Source organism: Xiphias gladius, chromosome 16, assembly GCF_016859285.1.
Source record: "Xiphias gladius isolate SHS-SW01 ecotype Sanya breed wild chromosome 16, ASM1685928v1, whole genome shotgun sequence".
NCBI classification, from domain to species: domain Eukaryota; kingdom Metazoa; phylum Chordata; class Actinopteri; order Istiophoriformes; family Xiphiidae; genus Xiphias; species Xiphias gladius.
The window spans coordinates 9253307-9276329 of NC_053415.1; the positions used below are offsets into that span (position 1 = coordinate 9253307).

Genomic DNA, 23023 nt, shown 5'->3' on the forward strand with positions numbered 1-23023 from the left:
ATGTGAATACTGAGTATGCTAAATGTACAGTATAGAATTTGAAAGTATAGTGTGCAGCATGCTGTTCATCGAAACCATTTCAACCAGTTGTAACTGGGGCCAATATTCCAGAGCAGAGCATACCTCGACATGATTATCTACTGTGCAACAATGTCTCATTAACTGTTTCGCATTACCACAGCATACACATCATTATGGTAAAACTCCGAGCCCTGCTTGTCACCACAGGGCTGGGGATGGATAGTCTGTCAGAAAGAAGGTTTTATTTTGCTAACCGCCCAGTCATACTGGCTTGATGACGTCCAGTGGCAGCCTGAGGTTTATGCTTCCCCAACAATGTGTGTCAGAAAGAGGAGGATTACTTTCCCCACAGAAATAGTTGCACTGAAAATAGATGTAGTTACAGTACAGTATGGTACAGTGTTTTTCCCCTATAATGAGAAGCAGTAATGACTGGCCGACTCTGGCGTGTGTATACAGTCTGCATATTGGAGTGAATGTGTGTGTGCTCACGCAGCATTATATCCACCTGTATGAACCTTAACAGGTTCACAAAGGTCTATTTTGTTAAATCTATCACACTTGAACGATAAGAAAAATAAAAATATTTCATAGAATACCAGTAAAGCAGTCCTGACAAATTTAGAGCAACAAAGTGTAATTGTATATTTCAATGTATGGAATTATGAGTGACTACTACCATGATTTTGCACCGGAGATGAAAGAGATTTGACCTGGAGGCTGAGAATTTGAATAGTGATTGACACATTTATAGCAAAGAAAAACATTTTACCTGCTTTCCATGAAAAGTGATGGTCCTCAGGAAACACAATGTCTGACTGGACTGGAATGGAAAAGAGAGACAAGAGGAGGAAGAGGCTGAGGTAGTTCCCGGTTCGCCATGCCCAGGCAATGACCCCAAAGTCATCTTTTAGAATCATAGTCCAGCCCATTGCTTCCTCTCTTACTCCTGTGGGAAGAACATGAAATTCATCAGTAACTCACACATAGAAATGGCCCGAGACGTGGGCTGGAGGAACCAGAGAAAAAGATTGTGTACAGCTCTTAAAAAATGGGGAAAGTGGAGAAGGTCTCAGACACTCCGAGGCTGCTGTGTAAAAAAATAATGTCCCACTGAAACCTCCTGCCCAGAAAAATGACATTCAGTGTCACCTTCATAAGTGCTTCACACCCTCTGACACATGAACATTCTTTTTTTCCCTTTTAATCCAGCACACGAGTGTGATACCATGCCTGCTTCTTCTCCCACATAGACCAAAAATAATTAGTCAGAGAGGCTTGAGCATCTCACCCTCCCAAGGTAGATGTGGAAACATGTATTGAAGGAAAGGAAGACTTTAAGCTTGGAGTAATACAGGGTATTACTACCTTTTTATTGCAGCTCATTTATTCCTATCTCCTACTACTGTGTTTCATGTCCTAGGAGTGTTAGGGATTAGTCCTGGATTCACTAGGCCTCTAATTGTGTTGCACCAACAGCAAAATTAATGAATATGGAATTGAATTTGTAACACCTGATGCTATGAGAGACTGATGTTTAGTGTTCAGGACTGCGGTGATTGATTTTCAGAAAACAAATTTTGCGGCACTGTAGCGCTCAGGTATTGTGAGATTTGTTATTACTGGCTTATCATCCCACAGAGCACTCCCTGCAGTTTGTCATTCTGCAATCATGAAACTTGATGCAAAAACATTTTTTGACACGCAGCAAAACTTCTTATTGTTACACATAAGTTTTGCAAAAAATTAAATACATGAAACACACAGCACATAAAACAGGAGAACAAAAAATAATTGAAGAAATTAAAAAATTGAAAAGTTTATGCAAAATAAGAGATACTCAGATGGATATTCAGAAGTTGTGATCAGTGATACAAATATCCGGTGATGAATTTATTGAGAGTTTATTCTGTGATTTAATTTTGAAGTCAGTATCTGACTGTCAAGAGGTATATGGGTTCTCTGGTACTGCTTCTGTATTTTTCCAGCAAAAAGCTATTTTATTTATTTTGCTGAACATGATCATGAACATCATGCATCTGCATTACGACAATATAGAAAAAATCTTCTTTTAACGTTGCAGATCACTGCGACACGGTGGGTTTACCACATTGTGTCTTGATAATGAAGTATCATATAGTTTTCTCATGGTATTTGAGCAGGCATTTGAGAATAAAGATTATTTACACATGGTGAGTACTGAATTAGTATTGCCTGATTTCATTCAGGGAAATTAAATTTTGACTTTGCTGCTTTAGCTGTGTGTTGGTGGGGGCAAATGTTGTTTAATGAGAAAGAATTGCAAGGGTAGAGATGGCTTGGTGCCCAGAATTGGGCTGCCAGATGCCCAGTTTTTGATGGAATGTCCAATTCTGTTATATATAGTCAAAAGTGTTTTGGTCTCTTTTGTGCCATAGGAGCTCATTGCAAACACAAATTCAAGTTTGGCATTTCAACATACAACTCTTGTTTGTATCTTTCCTCAGTATCAATCTGTTGCACAGGTTTCAGACATATTATTCAAACACGGGTGTGGAAAATCATCTCAAATCTCACAATCCAAAGAATCACTATATTGTTAACTGTCCTCTCTCTATTTTAAAGAACTCCTCCACTTTAAACAGAAAGTATGTACTGTTTATTTTTTTATTAAAGCTGCTTTTGTCTCACATGTTTTTTTGTCCATAGAATTTATTCTGTTTGGATGAATGAGCAGAGTATTCTGGCACTTACGCAGCCATATGCCAATTAGACACCTCTGGTTGCTGATCACTAGCCAACCTCTCAGGCTGCACTGCTCTGGATGCCATACCTGACTGCACCCAGATTACACGCTCCCTCTAGCCAGTCTAATTTGACTATTCATGGGACAAGCAGCACTCTCCATAGGCTGACAGAACATGTCACAACTGATTTGAAAACACGGTCTTGAACAGAAAGAAGCAATGAAACCAAGCATGACCCCGAGGCATCCTAGTATTGTTTTTTAATTCACACAAAAACAGAGATTTGAGATTTTCCTTGTGTTAGATCTGTCTGCAAAAAGTCAGATGAATGGTTGCTTTTCTTCAGGCCTATCACTCTGAAGAGTTAGGGACAATTGCGTTCACAAAGCTCAGGCTTTGGCTCATCCAGTCTGTGGCTGTCAGTAGAGGAAGAATACAGGCTATCCCAAAAATCTTAAAAAAGAAAATCTCTTAAGCCGGTAAATATCTGGGTCAAAAGAATCATGCCGGGCTCTCAGTGGCCACAGAAAACCTGGCAAACAGCAGCGTGGCTCAGATGCTGCTGTGCATCCTATTAGATACTCCATGATCTGATGGAATGCAATCTGCTTCTCTGTCTCCTGTGGTCCTTGTGTGGGGCTCACTCACTGGATTCAGGGAGGAAGGACCCTGCAGCTATCATAAGGGAACAGATGAGCAACACTCCACAGCCTTCCCTTTCACAGGTGGTCACAATAATTAATGTTTGATTAGATCTTTCCAAATGAATGTCAAAAGCTAATTTGGTGTGCCAAGGCTCTGAACAATCACCAAGTGATCCCCCATCCTCTCTTTAAATAAGCCAAACACCCAGTTCTGTCTGGAGTGGAAACAGAGGAATTTGATCCCAGCCCATTTACCAGATATGCAGCCCCCTTTGCTAGATTTCCACGCAATTATTTAGCCAACCAGCTAAGTCTCTCTTCACACTCTCAGCTTCAATTCCTGCTAGTATCCCTGTGCTCTTCTTTGTGTACTGCATCCAGTATATTCAGGTTACCACAGCTGCAAGTATTTTCTCCACGTTGTGGTGCATGTAATTGTTTTTGATTGTGTTTGGCAATATAAAATCAGACATCTATACGCATCCAAACAAGATCATTTTGCAGATGTTTTCGTTGGCAGGAATGACCATGACAGCATTGAACGAATCAGAAATGCAACACACAACACAGTTTTTTTGTATTTCTTTGATCGCAGGCTTGTGGGAGCAGCTGCAGTCAACTGTCACTGTAAAGGCTAACAGTATATTTACGAGTATTTCTGTCAATCTTTCATTTCATTTTATTCCTGAATTTTTCTGACATTATGTGCATTATTCTATTCAGAACTGTAACAAAGACAACTTCCTAATTTTACTGGCTGAACAGATGCTGACAGCGGGTTGAGCCTCTTGGCACTTTTCATCGTGAATGTATAACAAATGGGCACTGTTGACTGAAAAATAATTGAAAGCAAAAATCTGTGGACAGATCAAAAGGGTCAAGTAGTGTGCCCTAAATGGAGTGAGGCAGAATGTCATGGTGTGGAGGTCTGGGTGGTGGGTGGGAGTGTAGCGAGTTGAGCTTCAATGCACGAGATCAGCTTGCGCCCCATTGCAGACAAGCAATCAATGTTTGTTTTTTTCCTTTACTGCAACTAAGATCGTTCCCAAACTTTGTTTTTGTTGCCTAACTTTAGCCATACCTTACCTTTAGTTTGTTTGCCATAAATAAAAACCCAGAAATTGTAAAGTATCCTCATAAACAACCGCAACCTAAACTACAAGCACACTGTAAATACACTGTATCTGTCAGTGCATGATTTGCAATTTACACTGTACCTGAGCAAGATGACTGCCAGTCATCCCTTTGGGTGATCTGGTTGGTGCGGTGGCAGATGCTTTCCACAATTGTTTCCACAAGAGACAGGAGTAGGGCAGAGGAGGCCTCCAAAGGCGTTAAGTCTGACAGCAACAGTAAATCAGCTGCGCCAGGCCTTCCGCCTGAAGCATCATGCAGTGGCTTAATCCGGTGTGAATCAATGTGTAGAGGGCTGGGACTGTGTCACACCTCCAGCAGCACTGACTGGTATTAACTCCCTGGTGCTGTCTCAGTCAAGTACCCACCCACTGATGTTCCTTGTGGGGTTAGCACAGGAGTCAGCCTGTGATACGGGGTCTGAGGTAGAGGAAGAAAGAAAAAAGAGACACTGATATAAACAACTGATACTGCGGAAGAGTAAAATCTGACTGTTTATACAACATTACATTTCTTTCACACGATGCACTGTTGATTGCTATCTTCCATCGGAGAGGTGTGCAAAGGCTACAGACAGCAAACAGCAATGAATGACACTGTGTAGATGCAGGGAGGCTTCATAAAGATATATGACCTTAAGGCATCGCCTTTCATTTTATACACCATCATTACACATTGGTCCAGGGGTATGACTTTGCTGTGATTTATAAACCATTCATCTGTTCTGTCATATTCATTCTACAATTCATCTTAGGGGAAAGATCTCAGAGAATGTTTCTGTGCATATGAAAAAGGATTATCACGTTACCCAAATTTAGACTTGCTGCAGTTATAGGGGGGAAGGGCAAAGGAACTTACGCATCGTATAACCACAGCGTTGGTTTTTGTTAGCAATTCTGACATAAAACCGCAAAGCTTGCAGTGATGGTTTGTCATTGCCTTTGTCGAATTCTAACAGAAAGACAAGAGTGCAGTCCAAGAGTTGCAGCCTGGTGTTTTGACTATGAAATTCAGTGAATACCTGTCAACCCTCCAGCCAAGCCTTTCCTTTGAGCTCATCCAGAGAAAACTCTGATTCTATTAACACCTCCTGCCCCCCCCCCACCCCTCCCCCCCTATCGACCTCCCTGAAAACCACCTGAAAACCCCATATCCCAGTGACCCCGACCTTATTTCCCAAGGCTTTTAAGTACTTTGCCTTGCCATTCCATTGTGGCTCAAATGAGCTTGTCTCTGGAGCTTCATCTCTCTTCCTACAGCTGGTGACTAACTAAGTAAAGGCCGACAAATAGGGTGGAAGAAAGGGGCTCCTGCTGGATGAATCAAAATCAATTCTGAACATGTGGTTTCAGTTAGGGACAAACAATTCATTTATTCTTTATTCAATCTCAACTTTAGACTTCTACTGCAGTCAAAGTGTGTGTAGTACCTCTTACTATTTTCTCACCTCTTGTGGATTTGTATGTCTTTGATAATGCAATAATTATTATTGTCTACTTAAAATCATAGACAGCTTTTAAGAAATCAGAATAAACTGTTGGTACAGACACTTTCTAGGTTTTTGTGGGGATGCTAAAAACATTATCGTAAGGTATCTTAACAGGTTGACACAAAGGTGCCATGCTAGCGAAATGGTGCTTAAGAGGGCAATGTCGGTCTGTTGGTCGGTTAGTCCACCACTTTGGTCCAGACAGAAAAGCCTCAAACAAGTGTTAGCCTGCCAGCCTCTGTGACAAAAATTGCCTTTAACCTTAATCTACCTCATGCTTCTCACCTTCCTTCAGGAGCTGCTTACTTCAACTGGCTTGGCACTATCCTCCAGTCCCACAGCCATAAGCCATCTTGTCACAACTACAGAGCTTTTTTCTCTATATCACATGCATTCGTTTTCCTTAATATCTATTCAGAGAGTGTATTTAGCCATATACCCTGTCTCTGTGCTGGATGTCACCATCTCACTGCATACGTATTGTAGTTGTGAGACATTTCCTCTTTTCTTTCTTCTTTTCATTTTAAAGCCCAAATTTAACTAGTTAGATACTAGTATGCTAATATGACAACCTGTAGTATTACTAAAAAAAAAAAAATGTATAAACACAGCACCAAAGTGAAAATTATTATTTCTTCCCATGCTGCTACCCACATCATTCTGGGAGATCAAGACCTAGATGTTTTGCTGATATCAGTGACGTAGAGTTATATGTAATATTATAACATAATGTATTGGCAATCTTCTGCTCATGTAGGTGGATTTTGAATTTAATAATCTCCTGCACTTTACCATCTGTCAAATTACTTTTAGTTGCCTTTTCTTACAAATCATTGTATATTTAAAAAAAATAAATAGAGAGGAGACCTTGATCAGGATATGAATTCTCATTCAGATCATCTGAATGTGTCTTTAAATAAACTCAGTTTTTCATGAATAGGCTTGGTAGCATTCATAGACTATAGGGTTTCGCTACATCATAAACCAGTGTCTACCCCTGTAGCTCAGCAGACAAACATCAAACTCAACTCATCACTAAAACAGGCCATATGTATATTTTTCAATGCTCCCAGTAACTGCTTCCCCAGACAGTTAAGATGTTGTGTGTGGCTGCATCTGAAAGAGGGAGGTATTTCTACACCTCTAGCACCTCAAAAAGTCTGGCAGTCCAAGCTGCTGCTCCTGAAGCCAGGGTTGTGAACTCAATCAGCTGCATGTTTATCGTTGTGGTACCAAACATACTATGGCTCTTTCTGCCTGCCTCAATGTGCTGTAGGTGCAGTGCTATGGCTAGTTAAGCAAGCTGACACGGTCACAGCAGTGATAATGGCAGGAGAGAATTCTTAGTCAGCACTGCCCACCCAGTCTCACCACACAAAGATCAGTTAAATGATACCATCCATCTACTCCTGGGTATATTTTTTCCTGCAAAATTGGGGAATTGGCTTTAATCTTTTTAATCTCTGTATTTTGACATTTTTTCAGTTTCTGAATGCTTATAAAAAATAGCTTTGGGTTGAATCGAAAATTGATTCATTGAAATAGCTGGCCTGGAAGCGCATAATTCCTTAGAAGATTGCTGAATTACAGTGATTAATTACAAAGCAAATGTGATCAGACAGGGTAAATTTGAAAAAGGCAAAGAAAATGTGGCAACAGGATTTTAAAATATGGACAAGCTGCAGAGAATCTCTTAATCAAATTAGTTACATCAAATAATATTACAGATAGGAAATCTCTGCTTCAGTACACTTAAGTATATTTTTAATTTGAGCCACAATCTGCTAAGTCCTAAATCATCACAATTATAGTATTTCTTGGTAAATGCTTAGCATTTACCGAAATGAAAACTCAATCCAGGCAAAGCTGGAGCCCACAGCTGTGTTAATATACAAGCTGGTATTGTATGTTGCTCAAACTTGTCTGATACAGAATAAAAATCACTGCACCGTGTGATCGATTGCAGCTCACCCTCATATGTTTATCAAAACAATCCCGAGACAGTCAGAGCTTTCCAAGATAAATTGATGTACTTCAATGTTAAGAGGCCCTTGTGATTCACAGAAAATACCTACATGCGTTAAGCTACTTTAGGCATATAAAGGATGTTTAATTTCATCGCTACAGTAGATATTTATGCACCATTTACTAGCTCTCACAGCTCAAAGTGAATCATTAGCCTTTACAGAAAAATGAAGTTAATTGATGTGATGCCTAAAACAAAGCTACATTGTGTTGTTAGCCAGATAATTCTCATTGGATATTTTTTCACACCATAAATAATTTACCAAAGACAGGGAAAGGAATATCATAGAATGTCAAATTAGCGCAGAACAATAGCAGACCAAAAGCTGCAAAATGATAAGCCTTTTTCTATGTATTGGTATGAAAACGTTCTGTAAGAATCAGCCAAGTCTCCAAGGAAAAGAGTGGAAACAGCTAAAGTTGCTTTAGGTGAAAGGACATCTCTCATCTTCCTTACGCACAATTTTAATTGGTTATGTTTCAGGTAGTTCAACCTCAATCAAAATAAAGTAACTACATCCCCTTGGGAAGCTGCGACAGCATCTGCAAAATAGAGCAAAAAAGGATTTGGAGCAGAAACAGACACCAAAACAAATGTCTCTGCCTTGTGAAGCAGAGCTGGGAAATTATTCCACAAAAGACAGAATGAGAGGGATGGAGAGCTTGAAAGAGAAACAAACCGTTTCTGGATAATCGGATTTGTTTTGTGCTGTTCCACCTGGCCTCTCAGCCCCTACCCTCCCCTTCATTAAAAAAGCTTATAATTAACGCAGCACTGGCTGTAATCCTGGTCACTCTGTCTCGCCTTTTCAATTGATAAGAGCGTCTCGTGGGACTGGGGTAGGCAGGTGAGCGTGTCTGAGTCCCGACTGCTGAGGATCCAGAGGGGATTGTCGCCCAGAGAGGAAGCCATCAGTGTGAGCGAGAAGGGGGTGGCGTGACGGCGTCAGGATTAATTTTGAGGAGGCCTGGATGCTGAGGCAAGTTGATAACATGGGTCAGCAGTTCCAGAGACACCTGGACCCTGAAGGTACAAGTGTCCCTGTGGAAAATAACTTTTAATGTATGAGAGCTGTGTGCATTTATCTCTCTGTGCGGGTGTGTTGTGTGTGTGTGTGTGTGTGTGTGTGTGTGTGTGTGTGTGTGTGTGTGTGTGTGTGTGTGTGTGTGGGGGTTGATACCTGCCTAGCCTGCAGAAGATGACCAGAGATGGCTGAAACCTGTAAAAAGTCAATTATACAGAGGGAAAAAATGTGGAGGAGAGGGGAACCATGGGTGAAATTAAAAGCCTGGTTCTTGTGATAAGTTGTCATGATGTGAAGTCTGTTTCTTTTTGAAATTGGTGATCTAGGGTTTTGAAAAAAATGTGAAAATGTTCCAGCATGTTTGAGAAAGAAGAGGTTTCATGATGTGTGAAAAAGAAATGTAGTATTGTAGTTTTACACAAGACTATGTAGCTACTGTAGTTTTCTTTGTAAAAATTAACACAATGTTAACAATTAACAACAAGCCTTGACTGATTTTATTTATTTTATTTTTTGGACCACAATAATACGCTGATCTATTCACTGTCCAGTATGCGCTGCACCAACAATAACAGACAATAACAGATTAAAGAAAACCTCTGTATGACCAAATTCCCCTATGCAAGTTCAAAGCAGGCTTTGCATAATAAAAGTGTACATTTTTATCTTTAAAGCAGAAATGCATATTTTTAGATCAAGCCGCAGTCAAGATGTTGTTAAGATTTGAAAATAGAAAGTCTGTCAACAAAACCATAACAGGTCAACCAGCACAAGCCAGTGCACTGATGGTCAAGAAATCCTAAAAACAAAACAATCTAGGGCTTGAAAACATAACTTATGACTTAATATTCAAATAGTACTTTGTAGATTCTAAGACAAAGCTTTAGTTCATGCATATAGACACCATTTTTACATTTTGAGTCATCAAAAACATTATTATTATCTTTGCCTTTCTCTCATTTTTAAATGTCAGAACATTATGTTCACTTCGTTCACTGACCTTTCCAAACCCATCAACACTGCAAGCACCTCTAAAAACCCAGACACGCACAGCTATGTTTCTATCTCATACTGTGCTATCTACATATATGAAACAACGAGCCAATTACTATGCAATGAACTATCTTGTTTACTGATGTGCTGAAAGTCAACATGTGTGTGTGACATTATCAATCCAAAGCCTTGGGGGTGGAAAAAGATGGTACCAGATCACAATCATTTTTTTCCACCATATTATAAAGGCACTTTATCAGAGGTTTGATATGAACAGACATTCACAACAGTTAAAAAAAAAAAAAAAAATCATTACAGCACTTGTCCACAAGCACCCACAAATACTCAAATGCAATTTCCAAAGTAATCATTAACGATGAAAAAACACAAAGACATGTGCTAATAGACACAGGCAGGCGCACACGCACACACAGGACACACAAACTGACACACACACACACACACAGTTTTTTGACTTTTCAAGTCTCTTCCTTAAGATGGGTAGAGTCTAACTCCACTGTGTCACAGCTCAAAGTTCACATTTTGAGGGATGAGGGGAAACAAGTTGGGCGCTTTGTGCTTTAAGGAGGCACCAGTATTGTGCCAAGTGATAAGGTCTCAGGACAATAGAGAGAGGCTGCTTGAGAGACCGGATGCTGAGTCTGTAGCCATCTGGATTATCAGAGTGCAGCCATGGATGGAAAGGAGAGAAAAGAAGACGCAAGGAGGCCGGCCCAGCCAGTCTGTGACCGGGAATTATGGTTCCATGTAGAGTAAAAGGCACTCATATGGGTGACTTCCTGTATTGATTGAAGGGTGTTCCAGGGATTACACCTTAACCTTATATTGATCCAGTTCACTTTGCAAGTGTGGATACAGGGGACATGCACTGGTCTCAAGACAGCTGTTACACTTCCTCTCACTGGTTTCTTCGTTTTAAATGTTGCATAAAATGCTGCTAAAGGGCCTATTTGTCTTATTTATATGCATGGACCAATAGACAGCGGGTTAAAAATTAACAAATAATAATAAAATGATAATAATAATAATAATAATAAGAAATCCTGGGGTAGCCTAGATGAATGAGCTGCAGTGCTATGGTAAACTCTACCTGTAGAGGTACTCCAGCAAAGAAAAAAAAAAACATTTACAAACAATTTCTGACTCAGATCTGACAGGCACCAATGTGCACTGCAAATAAGGCAGCGCTGTTAGCTTGTCAATAAGATAAGTGATGTCACTCACAAGTGTTGGTGCTACACAAGGCTGATGAGCAGGAAAAGGAGATGGCAGAATGCAATTTGTCACTCACTCACTGGGTGTTTATGTAGAGTGTAGCATGAAAGGGAGTAAGTTCCTACTATAGTATCGAGTACACGGACAGAGTTTTTGCAGCTGCTATTAGGCTATTCACTGAGCCTGTGAGCATTTTTAACAAAACTGTCTTCACTACTTGCAGGATGTAAGAGAATACACATCAATTTGTGAAGATTAGTCTATGAATGACAGCAACATAATGATGACAGAAGAGGATGGAACTCTCGAATTATAGCAAAATATACATTAAATCATTCATGTCTCCCTGCTAGATCATTGGCTACACTGTTCCATACTGACACTTTGGCAAGAATAAGTGGGTTTTGTTATTGTTACCTAATGATTTAAGAATAACCCAAAGCGTTTTTTGTGATTTTTACAGTTTGTATCCATATGTGGTCTTATCCGTCTGTTCGGTCTTCTCTCTTGCTACTTAAGGTTTAGTGTTAAAGCCAGTTTGGAAATGCTTTTAAGACCAATTTCATCTGCAGCTAAAAACAGGCTGCAAAAATTGTACTATTCAGTACTATATTATTTACTTAAATGTATGTTGTATGTTGTAGTGGTTTCTTTTTTCTTTGGGACATGAGGAAACAAAATGCTGTTGCAAAAAGCTGAGTAGTTTTACTGTATACCTTTACAGGGTATTTGTGGGGCAGTTACCTTAAGCTTGATGCTCTATATGGATAATATGGATAACCGGCCACAAATGCATTTAGAAGTCATATTTGAAAGGCACTCATCAATCTTTATCAGATCTTGTCTCCTAATTATCAGATTCACATTTTTTTTTTCCACATTTTGAGTAATCCAAGTGATTGTTGTCTGTGTAATGTGAACATGTTAGCCAAAGCAGCAGTACTTTTCACGTAAAAAAAAAAGGCTATTGGCTAAAAACATTGTGTACTCAGGTTTGACATTCAGCGATGCGTGTCCTCAACAACTTTTCATTAGTCTTCACCAGATTAGTAGTTCAGAGCAGGATAAAGTCTGATTTATATTCCACAGGTGGTATGTTTAATTCATAATCTGATATTGAAGCCTGCACTATGCACAATTTGTCAGAAGACAGGAAACTGAGGAGCTGAAGTTAGGGACCTTCTCATATGCATGCTAATGGGCCTAGGAGCTTTTCAAATTTTTGTCAATAGCTTTCCCTTTTTTTTTTAAACTGACATTTAAGCAAAATGTACTTTAAGCGGGACCTCCTCCACCTGCATGCACAATTTCCTTTTTGCATAAAAATATGCCATTGGGCGCAATAAGTTATTATGGCAAATTTTTTGTCAATAATAAACTTTCATTATAGACCTTTCATACAACCTTTACTTTTATCTGAGCCTCCTCCTATTACATATACAACTTCAACTATACGTATACAACTTCAACTATTTAAAGAAAAATCATGCAATGTGGCTGAAAGCAGTTCTGTTAATTCTGACACTTTTAACTTCTACAGTCACACAGCTTTTATTTAGACTCAGTTTAGACCTATTTTTTTTAATTTTAAAGGTGGGGTAGCAATATATTGTAATATTAGATTAATTCAGATTCACGGTTAAAATGTTATCTATTGTGTTGTGTAAACATATATAGTAGAGTTCAATGCATAAGGACTACAAATTGCAGTAGAAAACAATTTAATGCAGAGAAAGAAACAGATTAGACAATTTTTAACAAGTTCCAATATAAACCATGCCTAACCTCATTACAGATACAAATAGAAGCTTTTCTGTTACACCCCTAATTTGTACCCAGAAAAAAAAGAAAAATGATTGTTATTGTAATTACTTCTGGGGTTGGGGGTGAAGGTCACCCAACATCCCATAAAGAGACAAATATCATTCAAATGGAACTCACAGGCAAAAGATACATACTACGGATGCACTGGGATGCATCATCAGTGATGTTTCCTGGGTTAATTGGGTGTTTCAGGTCTCACAACATCATTCAACCTCGCCCAGGCAACATTGGACTACGGATCACCCCTCTTTATCGGAGACTCTCTCTGCTGCCTCTCCGTTGCTGCCCTGATGGCTATTCTCTTTAAGGGCTCACTCAAGGCCAGCAGGGTTTAGACTCTGTAGTGAGTGGCCGACAAAGCCTCTGCAGCCAAGTCAACTAGGTAGCAGTGCGCTCGCCAACCCTGTTTCCGGCATTCCTCCAAGAGTCCCTGATACTTGGCATGCTTTCTTTCAAATGCCTCCCCCATGTGGTATTCCCAGGGCACGGTCAGTTCTGTCAGTTTCTAGGCCATGACCATGTCACAAAGATGTTACAGCGATCCATGTAGGAAACTTGCTTGCCTAGATCAACCATTAGTTGCCAATCCTGTGCTCCAGAAAGTAGACCTGCAGAAGTTCTGGGTTGTGGTTTGGCCTGCTCTCCTGCCTTGATGAAGGTTACCTTTCTCTCTTTGGGTGCCGTGGAGCCTACTGTTTGTTATAGCCAAGGAGACATTCTCAGCAACTGCCTTTAGCACCTTGTTATGACACCAGCAGTAGCGACCATCCCCCAGGGCTTTCATGCAGCGGCTCAGAATTGAGTGTCCCTCTCCCAGAGCAAAAGGGGCAGGAAGGTTTATCAGTCTTTTCCCAAAGCTGGAAGTTCACTGGGCTGGGTAAGATGTGGTCAATGGCTTGGACCAGGATTTTTTTATGCGCTGGGGCACTGCTCGCCAGATGTCAGTCCAAGTGAGCCTTCATTCTATTGCACTCTCCATTCTCATCCAAGCCTCCTGTTGCCTCATGCCTGCCATTTTACATGCTTTTATTTCATCAATGGCACTCCTCATTTCTTCCTGGACAAGCAGTTGCCTCTCCTTGCCCTGGACCTTGTTGTATCATGTTGTTTGAAAGCTGCCCAAGCCCACCCTTCCCATTACCACTGCCCCCACCAATGCCTTATGCCTCAGCCTTGCTTCTGCAGTCTCAAGCTCCCGGGCAGCACTCATTCTTCTGCCAGTGTGGATTGTAATGCCAGCTTTACAATCCTTGGAGTCCTTCACCTTAGGATCCCTGGAGTTTCTGCAACGCCTCACTGGTCTGGTAGACCTTCAACTCATCTCTGCAAGATGTTATTCTTCCTGTACAGAGCTGCGCTACTTAGGTTGTGTGGTAAACTGAGCAACCTGTGAAGGTATCCGCTGATTCTCCTTTCCATTGTCTCTACTGATGTGATGGGAACATCGTAAACCAGCAAGGGCCAGAAGATTCAAGGAAGGATGCCATGCTGGTATATCCAGGAAATGAAACTTCCAGGCAGTCCTGACTTGTCCACTCTGCTAAGGCAACGGTCTAGCTCCTTGATGGATGTCTGGATGGCCACCACATCTCTGAGGCTGTGATCAAAGAGTTTTCCAAAACTCTTGACTGGCTTCTCACTGATTGGTGGAATCGTGGTGCTATCCAGGGAAAAATAGGACTTGTCAGAGACTCTGCCTTTCCCCAGAACAAGTGACCTGGACTTTGCAGGCTTGAAGCGCATCCTGGGCCACCTAATAAGCCTCTCCAGTCCAAGGAGGATCCATCTGCTGCCTGGTACAGAAGATGTGGTTACTGTGAGGTCATCCATGTAGGCTCTGATAGGGCCTGTCGTATGCCAGACTTGGTTAAAGAGCCTCTGCACTCCACTTCTGCAACTTTTACTAAAATGTTCATGGAAAAGGCAAGGAGGGTGACCGATATTGTACACTAAGCGCTGATGCCCTTTTCCAGTTGGCGCCAACTTGATGCTACTAGCTCAGAAGTGTCTCTCATTCTGAGGTTTTTATGCGTGTTAATACGTAGCATCAAGTGACAATCATGAGCTACTATGACATTACAAACTGATGATGCCTGTAACTTAGCCAGCACAAGGACGGCAACGTTGAGCCTATGTCGACATAAGGAGGTGTTCAAGTAATATATAATAATTCTGCTCAGAATACAAACACAGTATCCTGATGTCATGTCATAGCTTTTCGAAAAGATGGATGGCAAAAAAACATTATATATAGAAAAATACATTTTGATAGTGGTTGCAGAGGAGCTTGGAAGTGGTTTCAGCTCTCTTTTTCAATCGTGCCCCAGCCACAATGTGAAAAGTACGAGGGTTAACAGGCAGCTGTCAGCCTTTTCTTTTGTGTTTAAAACTGGTTAACAGATAAGGTATTTCTGTACTTCCATTGTAAAGTCGTTAGAGGAATGGAAATTATGGTTTTAGCTCTAGCTTAAAGAAAGTGTTGAATAAAAACTTTAACTTGTTGGCTGGTTGAGACAGTTAAACAGTACAAAGAACCTATGAGCAACCTTGTGCATTGCTGAGGGTGGTATCTTTAATATGTGGCACTTTATTAAAAAGTCATAAAACATGGTATTTGAGAATTTTAAAAGGATAAAAACCTCAGAGTCAGAACCTTTCTGGTGTCACTATGGTTACAGTCATGGTATAGACCATTCTTAGTTTCCTTTTTTTTTATCCTTGTGCAGCCATAATTATAAACACTGCACAGAAATTGTTGAAAAATGCATGACTATACTCACCATTTGATGAAAATAGCCAAACAACATTTGACTACAAAAAGATCAGTTTTCTTACCTTGAGAACCACTTTTTATGACCTATTCTTACTAAACATAAAAAAGTGTTAACACTGAGTACCAGATCAAAGATGTAAATGGAATGAAATTAGTGTCATCATACTCATCACAGCTAAACTGAGAAAGGGGATGATTTTATTAACTGTAAGAGACATTAAAAACAGTACGTTCCTCTAACTATGAGGCATAATAACGTGATTGAAAAATGTACAGTTCTCTAGTAGCTACTGATTTTTCATAACATATGCTTTTATGTTTCGCTAGTGTGGATGTGGAGGCAGTTGCAACCAGTATAAATCCCTGTCATGAAAAATAAAGGGCAACTTCACTCATCCTGATAGAGATTAGTATGGTAGCTTCTCAGGACAAAGCACATACGAGAGAGAAAGCACAAAAAACAAAATGTGCTCCAAATCCAGGAATGCTACAAATACAAAACACATACAGGAAATAGGGAAAACATATGCAAAGAGAATTTCTACATTGGAAGTGCCTCGGGACACTTGGGAGAGTGACGGGCTCAAAACTGTTTTCTCGGGAAGACAGCACACACTGACCGACCGGACATCTTGGGAGCCAGAGTGCAAGCTGCTGGGATGACCTGCCAAGTCTTACCGAGCAGGCTGGTACTCACATCTCAAAAAAATGCCAGAGCAAATATCCAAACAAACATTATCTGGATAAACTGACCACATGTTTGAAAACCTATATGGATTTCTTTTTCTTTACTTAATAAATGGTTAGATTAGGTACATAAAGCCTGATTGGGCACGAAAAAGAATCTGCAACATTGCTGCTTATCCAAATTGAACCCATCGCTCCCCATAGTGTCCTGGAGCACTTCCTGTGTGGTAATTCTTGTTGCATGAGTTTTGCCTATTTGTATGTGTTTTTGTATTCAGAGATTTGTAGCATTTCTGGATTTGGAGCACATTTCCCTCAATGTTTGTGCATTCACTCTTTTATGTTCTTTGTTCTTAGGGGCCATCAAAGATTAGGATTGGGGAAAGGGTAGACCAATTCTGGTCCAAATAAGGCAAGTCCTTTTTTTTCTCACTCTGTACTTCAAGTTACAAAAATAGCACATATTGTGTTTGCTGCAGAGACTTGTACAAAGCGAATAAGACACACAAAGAAAGGTTTAATTTCTTAACCAGTTAATCCGCCACACTGCCAAGACAGAACATGAAAGACAGAAATAGAATCCCACGGAAAATCAAGTGTTTTCAGTGAGGAAACATATAAAAATGGCACACTGATACAGTCTTATTTTGATACCATGCTTATTGAAACCATGTTTATATCAGTGATTGATCTTTGATTGGAAATGCAACTTTAGAATGACCTTCAATTTTTAATTTCAAATAATGATTAGTATTAGTAACAGCTTAACCTTTATATAAGACATTCTGCATTACTAAGCCACATTGTCTTTAAATAAGATCAATTCTTTGCCAAAGAATAACAATCTACAGATTCTTCAACAAAAGACAGCCCTCCACTGTGCTGTATGATTGCATCACATCTCTAAACCAGTCAGAGGATTCATACCTCATTTATACCAGATTTGTCCCATAGGTCTGATGCAGATTTAAATAAGTTTCTATTATAACCAAAGCATAAAAAGGATAGACCTTTTTGACAAAATGTAAAACTGAAATGCATAATCTGTAATTACAAAAATGATCCTAGGTATTTTGATGGCAGGCTTGGAACACAAAGAGGAATCATTACACAGCTTTCCCATATTATTGCTTCCAGTGGGACTCTACATACAGTGTGTAGATTGGTCTCAGACTTTTTGACCCTATTGAAATTTTGGACTATGAAGGATAGTCTCTCACATGACGCGCCTTTCAGACATAAATGGTATGTCAACTCCTGCTGTGTATTTGTGAAATGGCCCATGTTTATCAACCATCTAAGAATCTCTATTAGGAATCATGCTGATAGTAGGACTGAAAATACTTCCACCTCAGACTTGGAAATGATAACATCCTAGAGATGCAACAGCACAGCATGAGCTGGGACATGAATCTATACAAACATAAAAATTCTACATCCCTAGTTTGACTCTGACCAGGGTGCCCCATCACAGGATAAATCTTTCACAGCTTTACAGTACAACCCAGAATTCCAAGGCTATTTCATGCAAGTAGCTGTTGTTGTACAGAGTGGCTCCTAATGCCAGTGAAACAAGACAGAATCAGTTGCAGCTGGGCAAACTATTCCTGCAATAACTGTACCATGTTCAAAAACATTATGATTCTCTGACTCATAAAAATGACTCTCTGATCTCATGCCAATGATCCATGAAATCTTTTTGAATCTCCAAACATGAGTGGAGCTTGGAGGATAATTCATGGTGCTTTGAGGTGTGAGCGGCAAGATGAACAGCTATGCTAATGCTGGAGCTGACTGTCGTCAGAGCCATAACACCCAGCACGCAGAGCACACAAACACAAATGACAAATTCAAATTACAGTGTACACACAGACTTTTATATAAATCTATTGAATAAGTAAATATGTGAAAACAAATACCTACAGTGTACAAAGCAGTGAGTTACCAGCATTACCAGTGGGAGTTTGTCTCCCTGACCCAGGCTCGTTTGAGCTGTTGTTTTTGTCCTGTTTGTGTCTGACAATTTGTTCTTACAAGACTGACAGACCTCTTACCATCTGAATTTCCCTGCTAGGGATTAATAAAGTTTGTCTTATTTTATCAAGGTGGTGGTGTATATTGAAGCATGGAAAATCAACAAATAATTTCATTTTATTGCCCACTTGCACTGTATGCGACTATTTCACATTGTCAATTATGTAGTTGGGTAAACATGCCACCAGAGTTACAGTTTCATCTGGCATAGCATTAATTTATAGTAAATCCATTCTATTTCACCTACACTTTGTTTAATCCTAATTTGATGAATGTCGAAGGACTGAAATGATTACTTGAGAAACTTATGTAATTTAAATTATAAAAATTTCCATTCAAATTCTCTGCTGAAATGTACAAAGTGCACAGACAACAAAAAAAGATCGCACCGTGAGCTAATGTCATATATTGACTGTGCAATTTAAAAATTGAGGGAAAAGAAAATGGTTAAAAGTCATAAGATGAGTCTGGCAGTGGAAAAAAAAAAATATCAGAGACGAAACATATTTTGGAGCATTTCAATTTGAAAGCCGCCGCACAGCTGTGTCAGCCAATGGGCTGTACTAGCAAAGGGCTGGCTAGGGGATCAATGCAGAGTAAATGGCTGTACTTACTACGGTGATACTGTAGCTACCACATGGAGACAGCTGCCAAGAATCACCGCCTGGTTTAAAGTGGCATTTGTCAGTGAAACATGGTGTCAGCACAGTGGCAGAGAAGTTCCATTTGAACTGCAGTGCCATACCAAAGCAAAGCCAACCAAAGCACACTGAGTTTATCGCAGCAATTAAGGCTTGAGGCAAATTCATGTATTGGTAATACATGGTTATGAATTTATAACTTTTACATGAACTTGATTTACAAAGAGGCATGTGTAGAAATGAAGAGTTGACTGACACGTGAAAATGCATATCAGCCTGATATTGGTCTAACCCAGGAGTTTGAAAGTTTCGAGGTGTGTTGTGTATAGGTTCTGACAGGGGCTGTGCATCAGCAGAGCACTCTGTCTGACCTTCCCTGCTGTTGAGCCCATTACGCTTCAATTAACGACAGCGGCCTGCTGCGACCAGAAGGAACAGCTGCTGAGCCCACATGGTGGTAATTCAATGAGAGTTCCAGACAGGGGGACACACAACTTGATCCACCAATCAGACACATCTATGCACAAGGGGATACAGATTTACTCTGCTGTATTGGGCCTTAAGATGGAGGAGCGAGAACCGTGACCTGGACACCATGAGGATATCACAGTATGTGAGAGCTAGGTGAAAATATTGCTGAGCTTCACCAAATGGGTAATTTGATTTCATGTGCAACAAAAAATCAGATTAGTGGCTATGCTCTCAGCTAATGGATACTTTAACAAGTTCATGTTAAAGCACTGCAGAGATTCTTTTTAGTTTTTATTTCATAATCATTTGAGTGGGTCATTATGCTCCAGTGTTTTATTTTACCCTTGTACTGTAATAAAGTCAGAAATGCTCTAAAACTACATATGAATGCTTCAAATGCAAGACAACTTCATGGCACAGTCCGTACACGGTTAAATTAATGGGTGATTCTAACTAATAATGTCATCCACAACTGCTTACCTGACATATACAGTATAAAGTTTCAAAAGATTAATTACAGTGTCATCCACAGTCTCCATTTTAAGGAATGTGCTGTGTGGAATGACAAACAGGTCTAACAGTATGCATACATTCACTGATTAGTTAAGTCTCTCTTCACAACACAGGGCTCTAAAATTGGTACAAGACACTGAACTGTGGACCAGACTGCTATTCTGTACGAGTGCATGCAGTGAAAATACGCAGTTTAGTTAGCATTCTTAGATGCATCTTTAGCTACATCAAGGTATCAGATGATAAATCATTTACTCTAGATAGCCAATTTAGATTTTTCACATAGTCAGAAACCATGATTCCACCCCAAAACGTTGCCCTTTGGAAAATTCAGAGAGCCAGATTAGATGTTCCATGGAGCATGTGCGATAGTAGTACTACTGTATGTATATACAATAGAGTGAGAGGAGAGAACCAATGATCATGGCAATCATTTCCACATAGAAGACACATATCCATCACACAAGGATATCAACTTGTAGTGCAAGAGGTCACCTTGAAACTTTGTGCTTATGATGCAAAGCTCTACCAATTCCTGACAATGCAATTAACATGAAAAATGTGAAACAATATGTTTGTGTAGACAAGGTTTCCCCAAGTCCCTTAACAATGCCCACACCTTATCTGTATCTTCAGCAGGAGTCTTGGAGAGTGTAATTACAGCAGGACTCGCCAGCCTGGGAGGGTGCTGTACTCTGATTGGATCTCACCTTGACTTGACCTCTTCAACCTGGGGTGACTGAAACAACTCGCTACATCTCAACAAAGAACAATGCAATAGTTAATCAACTGATAAAAACTCCAGATAAAAGTGTCCTGATCCCATTAGAGCTGGAAATAACTCTCCACTCTCTGCTGGCAGTTTTACTGTTGCCAAGGTTTACGCTCTTAATGAGCAACATTTTTGAATGCAGAGTCAGCAGAACTTGCTCAGAGGACAGACGCAGAAATAGAACTTTGTTAATCATGTACGTGTTGTCTCAGGTCTAGGTCACCTGAGAAAAATTCAGTTGTGTGGATAGATACATATAGATAAAATGGAAGGTGGTACTTTTTAGATGTGGACAGTGGATTCTGAGCTACCTCGATTGTAGTAGTTGATACTTTTGTACTTCTTTGTCTCTGCTTTCACAAGCAGTGTAAATGAAAAATTATCAACACATCCACACACCCAGAGCTTCATCAGAGCTGCTGTTCAAAGAAAAGCTCGCACAATAAATTGGGTGATTGCAATTGAGTTATGAATGCATGACTTTTTTAAGAAACAAGCTAATTCTGGGCCAGAGACCTGATTATTATAAAAGTCATTTTAAACCGCAGTCAACCCCTGAATGTTCCACTTTGATCCACTTCATTTGACTTTGATTAAAAAAGAAAAATTCAAAGCAATCATGTTTTTTTTTTTTAAGTTGTGATATTAAAGAGGTGCTTTTCTTATGGAGATAATGGTCATTAGAATATGTCGTGATCTATGACAGCTTTAAGGTGTATAAAATGACACCAAGGAAGATGTAAGTGAAGAAAAGCGTATGACACTGTCAATGTGAATATTTTTGTCATAAGCTGTCTGTGATCAGTGTGTAACTCAGAAGGTAAACAATTAATTTCAGAAAATAGCATCATGCTGTCACTGTTAGTGGATGAAGCGTTGTTAGAAAGATCGGGTTAACTCATATGTCTGACAACAGTCTACGTTATGAGGATGGGACTGTCTTTGTCTCTTTGAATCTAATAATCTACTCAGACCTTTCGTAGCAGTGTTAAGACAGCTGCCTCACAACTGTCAAATTTGAATAAACGAATCTGAGAGAGGAAATGGAGTCTTGGATCAACACTCACTAACGGAAAACTGCTTTGCTGAATAATGCATTCCTCACAACAACAATGTGCCACAAAGACATGTGAGACCGAGCAGGGAGTACTGCTGTGAATTAGATGGTAATTGAAAACTTGACAAGTAACACTGTTCTCAATCTCCTAGAAACACCTCTGAAATATAAAAGTTGTAGATTGTTCCCAGACAACAATAAAAATAGGTTGTATGGCCATTTAGAGCATTCTTTCATGTATTTTAATACATGAGAAAAAAATCCTTTATTTAGACTGTCTACAACTTTTTCTAACTAAAGCAGGGCTTCACAGATATACGAACGGACACAAGAGAGTCAAGTAAATACGTACATAGACACGTAAAAAACAAAAAAGGCAGCTAAATAAGTACCAATTTTACAAAATAAGTCTTTAATACGGTTTAAAGAAGGACAACAAATTACTCTCCCCTAATCTCCAACAAAATACTATTAAAGAACTTCCTTTGTTCTGTCTCCAGCATGACCCTGGTGGCAGTGACCAGGTCATGGGATCAGCAGACCTGCAAACAGATATCAAAGGACATAGGGAGCCAAGCAGATCCAATTCTACAAGCAAAAGAAAACGAGTGAGGCCAAATATGGCAAATGTGCTACCGAATATTTGACCAAAACAAAAAGAAAAATCAGCTGTATACTGTATATATATATATATATTTCTGTGTTTGTGTGTGTGTATGTGTGTGTGTTTGTACAGTATATATAAACTAAGATTCTATTTTGCTCACATCTTGGCTGCATTTGATTGTTTGATTTTAAATGCCAACATCAAAGATTTGACAAAGATGCAAAATTTTAATTTTGGTGTTTCATCTATCCAACTGTTCAATCATATTTATGTAATTATGTGAGTGATGACTTTAAGTCATGAAAATGACATTCCTGTCTGAATCAATACATAGCTTCATTATTTCAACTC

The 23023-nt window shown here is 39.7% G+C and overlaps 1 protein-coding gene across 1 annotated transcript in view; it reads right to left on the reverse strand.

Moving 5' to 3' along the window:
* thsd7ba (thrombospondin, type I, domain containing 7Ba) overlaps positions 1 to 23023 on the reverse strand; it is a 167720-nt gene that overhangs the window by 125200 nt on the left and 19497 nt on the right. The window contains exons 2-3 of the mRNA XM_040149288.1: positions 4609 to 4945; positions 794 to 970 (exon numbers count right to left, since the gene is read on the reverse strand). Of these exons, the coding sequence (XP_040005222.1) occupies positions 794 to 953 (160 nt within the window). The 5' untranslated portion in view covers positions 954 to 970; positions 4609 to 4945. The remainder of the gene's footprint in view (positions 1 to 793; positions 971 to 4608; positions 4946 to 23023) is intronic.